Source organism: Molothrus aeneus, unplaced genomic scaffold (assembly GCF_037042795.1).
Source record: "Molothrus aeneus isolate 106 unplaced genomic scaffold, BPBGC_Maene_1.0 scaffold_34, whole genome shotgun sequence".
In the NCBI taxonomy this organism is placed as follows: Eukaryota; Metazoa; Chordata; class Aves; order Passeriformes; family Icteridae; genus Molothrus; species Molothrus aeneus.
In genome coordinates, this window is record NW_027099005.1 from 2380961 (window position 1) to 2389298 (window position 8338).

The 8338-nt window shown below is 55.0% G+C and overlaps 1 protein-coding gene across 1 annotated transcript; it reads right to left on the minus strand.

Annotated features, from left to right (window-relative positions):
• Positions 1–4429: 4429 nt before the first annotated feature.
• LOC136570456 (serine/threonine-protein kinase pim-1-like) lies at positions 4430–6901 on the minus strand. Its single transcript, XM_066570926.1, is given in 6 exon segments — positions 4430–4813; positions 4815–4942; positions 5209–5385; positions 5612–5981; positions 6225–6275; positions 6362–6901. Coding segments are annotated over 6 exon segments (1650 nt in total).
• Positions 6902–8338: the final 1437 nt, after the last annotated feature.

The following is an 8338-nucleotide window of genomic DNA, read 5'->3' on the forward strand; positions in this document are numbered from 1 at the left end:
CACTGTTACAGTACAGTGCACAATATCACCAGGAAAATTGTGAATGTCATCTTCAGACCGATCTATTAACACATTTTGGTTTTGATCAAAGTTACTTTCTACAAATTACCAAGCTGTTTTGCCTTTTTGAGGCTCTTGCTTTTTTCGTGTTAAGTATTTACATGCATAACACAGGTGGCTCCTCTGTCTTGGTTTGGAAAGACAAGTGTTTGCTAAGGAAGGCAGGAGCCTTTCTTGAAATGGAAAAATGTAAATCCCTTCCTTCTGAATTGTTATGAATTTTAAATTAACAGGGGCTCTCAGGTAAAAATATGGGAGCAGGAATAACACTTTTTATCAGGGAATAAAAAGATAAAATAAACAATGCAGTAAACCAAAACAGCACTGACAGAGTCAGAATACAGCCTGACACCCTGTGGGTCAGGGTGTTGGTAGCAGTCCAATTGGAATTGTGGCTGCAGCCCTCCTGGAGTGTCAGGTGTGGTTCTGTTGGAGCAGGGATCCTGTAGAAAGGTGTAGTCTTCCTCTGAAGATCCAGTGGAAGAGGCAGCTGCTGTTCCTCTGGGAAATCCAGTGGAGAAGCTGTGCTGGTGTTCCAGAATTTCAAGATTATATTTGGGTAGGAATGCTTGGCTCCTCCCTCTGGGCGGAGCATCTCCCAATGGGATGCTGTAGTTCTTATCAGCCATGCAGTGACATTCAATAGCCCATTATCAGCAGATGTCTCCCCTGGAGGGAGGATTGGCTGTGGAAGAGATAAGGAAAACTGCCCAATTAACAGAAGACAACTGGCATACAGGTGGCAAATAGAATCCATACTGCTTGGCAATCTGGTATATCCCGAATCTGATCAAGGAACCGAAAAGGAGCTTTTAGATTTTCTAAGCTGAGGTCTGTTTTGCCTGTTTCTGAAGCTGCAGTCCAAGAGGAGTGACAGAAAGGTTGCTGCTCTGGGAGCATGCTTCTAGCTTGAATTTAGGCCTGAAGGCATTGTACCAATTTACAGCTCTTACAAGAGCTCTGTCACTGCACAGAATTTCCATAGGCATTACAACACAAAGAACTCCCTTTCCCCCCACAAGCTCTTGATGCAGCTTTCTGTCCCACCCTGGTTATGTCCTCGGTGAGGGGCCTTTCTGCAAAAGGAGGAGACTCTTTAGCATAACTGTGTTTTCTGTGGAGTGTTTTATCATAGTCTATTAATATTCCCTTTTCCTCAGTTCCATAGCTGCTTACTACTTTCTATATCATTGATTTTAATAAACCAACTGAGCATGCTGCTGTATTCTATTCTACTCTCCCTGTATTCTTTTCTACTCTCCCTACGGAGGAAAAATATTGCCCATAAGACCTATATGCAACAACTGCCTCAACCCAATGAAATGCAAGAGGAAACAAATGCCCAAAGAGCAGAAATCCCCAAACGTGTCACATCCAGTCCCAGAGAAGCTCATGGGACAGAGCCATGTGGCTGGAGTATGTGTATTGCACTCTGTATTGTTACTTGACTGATGCTGAGTATTTCAGCAGGTAACTTCCAGGGCTTCCAGGACTGTCCTAGTGGCTGTGATCCCAAATTACTCATCAGTAGCAAGTGAACAAGAGCAGCCTCTAGGAACAAGGGCATTTCTGAGGCTCTTGCTTGCTGTGGCGGCAGGGTGGCCGTGATAAGGGTGCCACAACCTTCCTGAAGAGCCTCCTAAGAAGGACAGCTCAGGGGCACAGGCACATCCTCCTCCCAGACCAGCGTGTGATGTTCAGCTTCCTTCTTCAGGTGACACGGAGAAAAAAGGCTGGAGCTCTGCATGGCATTCCACAAAGAAGCCTTTATTAAGAGCAGGACACTCTGCAGAGGGAGCCAGGGACAGAAACTCTCAGAACCAGGGAAAAACGGGATTCTATAGGGAAGGCAAGGGGCGGGACAAAACTGGTAACCAATGGGATAAGGGCTCAGGGGCAGAACACAAAGGGAAGGACCAATGAGTACTGGGGGATCAACATAAAGTTGCAAAGGCAGCTGGGGGTCATATTTGCTCGCCCAAACTAAAAGTCAGTGGGTCAGGAGTTGGCCAGCAAGCTCTTCCCTGGCTGGATCTCTGGCCCCCACAACTCCCCTTTCTTTGTTTAATAAAAAATCTTGTCCTAGAGACCTTGCAAGGAACTTCTTAGAACAGCTGAACATGTATAAGAAAATGACAACATTTAAAAGAACCCAAAAAATATTTCTTAGGAGATCTCAGGATCCCTAGCTGGTCAGAGTGACCCTGATATACGTTAGAAAGTCTCTTCTCCCAGCCCGGCACTCGAAGAAGGAGTCAGAGCTCTTCCATTCTTGGTCTCAAGGTTGTTTATTGTATCTTATCTATAAAATTCTTTCTCCTGTCCTGACCAGGTCCGCTCAGCAAGACAGTCAGAGGCATTCTGCCTGCCCCAAGGCGGTGTTATCTTTTTATACTAAAAACTACATGTACGATATTTACAATTATTTTCCAATACCTATCACCAATGTTAGACAGTGAGCTTCTACTCTAGACCAACCTAAAAGTGCCAACATCACAGCAGAAGATGGAGGCCAAGAAGAAGAAGAAGGAGAAAGGCTGGACATGCCCCGATTGCTCCATCTTGCCCCCTGAATCCCCATTCTAGAAACCCCAAAAATCTATTTTTCACCCCATGATAAATTCATTTTCATTCTACTTAAAACTTTTATGGCTCACAATTCTTCATATAAGATTGGTAATCGTTTTATCCAAGGGCTAAATCAAAGGCACAGGGGTCTTGGGCTCTGTGCCAAGGTCTCTGAGCCCCCTGGACAGGGGCTCGAGTCCTCCAGGGCAGCCAGAGGAATTTCCTGGGTTCTGACAAGTAGCCCTGTTGCAGTCCCTGCATACAAGGGTTTACTTCATGACTTTGATGCCAGGGAGCACCAAGAACTTGAACCTTCCTGGAGTCCAGCCCTGCCTGCCTATCACGGAGCAGAGGGAAAAGATGAAGAACCTGGGTGGTGGTTGAGCCAAATTGGCATTTTGCCATTTCTGATTTCCTCCCAGCCTTTTGCAGCAGGGCGACAACCCCATCGCTGCAAAGCACTTCCTTTTGCAAGGCACATGCAGACCTCACTGGAAGGGGCTCTTGAAGGAGCTGCTGCAGTTGGCAACAGGAGCTGTTGTTGAATTTTTCACGTTGCTTAACCCCCCCTGCCAAATGCCATCAAGAGGCTGAGGAAGGACACAAAAAGATTACCCTGGTGAAAGGGAGGCCAAAAGCTTGGAAAAGGAGGAAAGAAACGCCCCGATGATGACGATGACAAAAAAAACCCAAACAAATTTATTTTGACAGCAAATGAACACCGGCCGCCCTCCAGCCCTCCCAGGCTGGCAGGCCGAGCGGTGCCGTTCCCATGGCATGAGGTGCTGGCAGCCTGCGGAGAGAAACCAGAGAGCCATGGTCAGTGGCAACAGGCTCCTGTCCCCCTGTCCCGCCATGGCCTGTGCCCGGGCCAGGCTGCTGGCTCTGCTCAGAGCCCAAACCTCCCAAGCATTCTCTGTTTTTAGAAAAGGGCAGCGTGGCAGGCCACATTCCACCTCCTCTGCTTAATCATGGCACAGCAACCTCCTCAGCAGCTGCAAGAGCGGGATGCCCATGTGCCCGCTGCCGTCTGCCCGGAGCCCTTCTGCCAGCCGAGCTGTGGATCCGGGTGCCCACCTCTGGAGAGCTGCTGCCAGGAGAGGAGCCGATCCCAAACCAGGTCCTCGTCCTTCTGGAAGGGGCTGTCCCTGCAGACCGTGGCCCCTGGGGCAGCGCTGGCACTGGACGCGCTCCACGGACGCTGCAGGTGCTTCCCTGTCCGGTCTGGGCACCAGGTGTAATCTTCCTGGGAAAACAAAAGAACAATTGCATGAAAGTTAATTCAAAACAAGACCTGGAAACAAGAAAAAGCAGAAAGCCTGTTACCATTTCACAGGCCTGAGGAGGGTCTGACCACTCCATGTGAGAATTAAACCTGTCCAGGGGTGGGGAAAATCCCCACCTTTCCTGCCTGTAAACGCACCCCTTCCTCAAGGGCCTGCAGAGCAGACCAGCTGGGTCTGCACGGCTTCAGAACCCGTCCCCCTCTGCCGCCCCCCATCCACGTGGATGGATGCTTTTGTCAGGTTGGCTGCCCTCGCCTCAGCCCGTGCCAGGCTGGCTGGCAGAAGAGGTCAGCAAGGCCAGGAGCCGGCTCCCCTTCCACGACATCCGTCCCCTGTCCCGCCAAAAAGCAGCTCGGCGGCCGGCAGAAAAATTAATATTCCCCAGCGCTGCCGAGCAGGGAACCTCCGGCACGTGGCCAGGCTGAGCCCTGCCGTGCCTGGAAGCACCAGCATCCCCCCGCCCCTGCGCCGGCTGGGGACTCATCTTGATTTCATCGGAGTGCAGAGCGTGTCCTTCAGGCAGGGCCGCAGCCAAAACCAATTGGCTCTGCCCCGCCAGCGGCCAGCTCCAGGATGGTGTTCCCAGCTCCACGTCGTGCTCCAGAAGAACACGCCAGCTGTGCCTTGGCTTGCGGGGACATCACGATGCCATTGAGCTGCAGGGGGATGTTTCCTCTGTCCCAATCTGTGTCACCTTCACTGCACTGCCACCACTTCTCCAATAGGACGGGCAGCACGGAGCCGCTCCCTCCACAGCTCGTGGGGACCAGCGGAAGCAGCATCTCCTCGGCTGTGCTCTCTCCTCCGCGCCACGGCCGCAGGGAAACGCTCCGGGGTTTTCTTCCAGTGCCACGAGATGCGTGCCACTGCTTGCTAGGCTCCTGGATCCTACTGTGCTCAGGGATGCATCTCTGCTGTCTCCTGGGCCAGGCAGGGCTCCTGCAGCCAAGAATGCTCAAAAAGGTCCTCCAAGCATGGCCTGTGTGTGGGGTCCATGGATAAACACCACCTGATGAGGTGCTGGCACTCTGCAGAGAGAAACCAGAAGGCTCCTGTCCATGCTCTCCCACATTCCACAGTGCCCAGGCAACACCAGGAGTGCTCAGAGCTGCACCCAAAAGCTTCCTATTGATCCTCTCTTGCAGAGGACACCAGCACAGAGGCACTGGTGCCACCTCCTCCAGCTAAGCCCAGGAGATGCACCTCCTCACCAGGTGCAAGGGCAGGATGCTTATGTGCCAGGTGCCCCTCCCAACCCTGTTCTTCCCTTCGTGCCTTGAAGGCGCATCCCCACCTTGAGACACCCGGGGCGGGAAGACGAGCTGGCCCCAGACGATGTCCGCGTTGGTGTGGAAAGGAAGGTGCCCGCAGACCAGCTCATAGAGCAGGAAGCCCAGGGACCAGATAGTGGCTGGCTGGCCATGGTAGCAGCCAAAGAGGATCCACTCCGGTGGGCTGTACTCCGGCGTTCCTATGGGACACGGGCGCAGCTCATCAGGCCCATGCTGCTCCCTCCTGCCTTCCTTCCCTCCCTCCCAGCCAGCTCCCGTTCCACAGCAGCCAGCCCTGCCCTGCCAAAAAGCAACTTGGCTGCAGCTGGCTGAAGAAGGATTCCCCCTCTTTCCTTCCCCCCTCTTCCCCCTCTGCCCGCAAAGCGGGGAACTCAGCTGCCCGGCTGGGCCCCGGCTTGGGCTCACCTGACATCCGGGTGTAGAACGTGTCCTGGAGGATCGTGCCGCAGCCGAAGTCGATGAGCTTTGCCTCGCCCGTGGCCAGGTTGACGAGGACGTTCTTGGCCTTGATGTCGCGGTGCAGGACGCCGCGGCTGCTGCAGTGCTGCACGGCCTCCAGCACCTGGCGGAACAGCCCCCGCGCCACGGGCTCCGTCAGGAAGCGCCGCTCGTGCAGGAAGTACCAGGGGTCCTCACTGCGCTGCGGACGCTCCATGACCAGCGCGAATCCCTCGGGCACCTCGAACCAGTCCAGGAGCCGCACGACGCCGCGGAAGCCAGGCCGCGACACCATCCACAGCAGCGCCAGCTCCAGGGGCACAAGGGCGCCGTTGCGCTGTGGGGGGACCGTGATGCCGTCAGCGGGGCCAATGCTGCGCCGCGCCTCGGGCAGCCCCTGCCCGGCCCCGCCGCGGCTCGCCATGGCCCGGCCCGGGGCGCTGCGCGGCCCCCGCTCACTCCACACTCGCTGCCCTCGCATCGTTCCGGCTGCCGCCCTGCCGGGCCTTGCCTCAGCCCTGCCCGGCCCGCCCTTCCGGCTCCTCCCTGTCGGCTCCTCCCGCTGGCCCTGCTCACTCACCAGCCGCGCCCACTCGGAGATGCGCTCTCGGGACACTCGCTTGATGGCCACCTGAGAGCCAAGGCGAGCGGCGGGCTGAGCTCGTCGCCCGCTGCCTGCCGCCTGCCGCTGCCCTGCGAGCCGGCCCCATCTCTTACCGGGGCGCCGTCGGCGAGCCGGGTCCCGGAGTAAACGCTGCCGCAGCCGCCGCTGCCCAGCAGCGGGCCCTGCCGGTAGAGCTGCTCCAGGGGAGGCTTCTCCGCCCGTGCGGGCGGCACCGCGCTCCCGCTCTTCTGCCCGGGGCGCCCGCCCGCCCGGCGTGCTGCTGCTTGCCGAGCCGCCCTGGGCTGCGGCGGCTCGGGGCTTGCAGCCGAGCTGGCGAGCGGCGGAGCTCGGAGCGGGGAAGCTGCCGGCCACGCTCTCGGCCACGGGGTGGGAGCCAGGCGGCAGCGGAGCGGCGGCGGGCAGAACCGCGGCAGGGGCTTCGTTCGGGGCCGGGGCCTCGGCTGGGGCTGGGCCAGAGCCCGCGCCAGGCCGAGCCAAAAGACCGCAATGCTCCGCCAGCACCAGAGCGAGCGGCTCTTCCAGCGGCGCCACAGCCGGTACGGAGAGAGCCCGGCCCAGGCGGAACCACGGCGGGCCAGGCAGGGGCGGGCGCGGGGCAGCCCCGCCAAGGGGCGCCTTGCGGGACGCGGCATCAGCCGGGCTGGGATAGGCGGAACACGGACGGCACGGCCCGGCACGGGACAGGACGGGAATACAGTTAGTGGGAGGGAGAAGGGGATGCGGAGCGAGGGAAAAGTCGGGCGGAAAACCTATCAAGAGAAGCGTTCCTGCTGCTGCTGCTGCTGCTGCTGCTGCTGCTGCTGCTGCTGCGGAGCCGCCGGAGCTCGCGGCCGTTCCTCCGTTGCCCCGCGAACCCAACGGAGGAGCTGCCGTGCGCCCCAAGGAACAAAAGAGAGAAACAAACAAATCACACCCCAAAGTCATTCCTATTAGAGAAGTAACCAAAGAAAACAGTGTAGCAATAAAGAGGAGTGTTGGCTTGTGGCTTCTTTCTTATTTGCGTGACACGAAACATTTCATGGGTGTGATAAACGAGTTCACTGGATTTAAGGATCATACATTATTATTTTTTTATTATTCTTATTATGCAAGCAAGAATAAGCAAAGTTCAGCGCTGGGTGGCCGGGAGTCTCCGCTCCTCTAGGCTTGCACCGTTCCTATCCCCAAGGTTCGCCTTTTATTGCCTTCTTCTCCCGGGTCCAGGGATGACATGGTCTGTCTTTTGCGCTTGCTCGTTCAGTTGCTAGGGGGTCTTTTTCTGCATTCTGGTGGTCGTGGGATGAAGGCTCCAAGTCTTCCTCTTTTAACTGCTGAGTGAACTTTTCTTTATAAGGCATATCTATACAGTGGAATTTTCAGAACACTATACAATTCCTGCAAGCCTAAGCAATTCTTGTGAGTTTAGGGATTGTTGTTACAGCCTTCCTCTGTGACCTCTGGGTGAACTTTTTCTTATAAGGTATATCTTTACAATGGAATTCCCAAAGCACTATACGATTCCTGCAAGCCAAGCAACCATATGTGGCTGCACATTTAAAAATCAAGCAGTTTTAGCTATTTAGTTATTGCTTTTATATTGTATAATTATTTAGCTATTGATTTAATTAATGAACAAATGTGTTGCTACTTATTACATTCAATTTGTGTTGCATTGGGGCTGGGTTGGGAATTGTTGTATTGGGGTGAGTTGATGGGTGTTTGTTGTGGGTCCTGGGGAGGGAAGGTCCAGGGTTTGGTGGGGGTGATAGTCGAAGGGGGGTGGGAGGTGATTGGACAGGGGACTTGACCAATCATTCAATGCCCTGAGAAAATGATTGGTCCAGAATGAATATCGATAAGGACCAATGAGAACACCAGAAAACGACCAATCAACGTGCGGATCCAAACCCCACCAATTCTGGACCCGAGAGGGATTATAAAATGAGGGTTTGGTTGGGTTGGGGTTCTTCTCCTTCTGAGGGATGTACAATATGGGGGGGAACCCAACGTGTTTGGGACATGTTGTTATCTTTGGGTTGTTGCGTGGGAGTTTGGGCTTATCTCAAACTCCCTGTTCTCTGTAGTTTGTT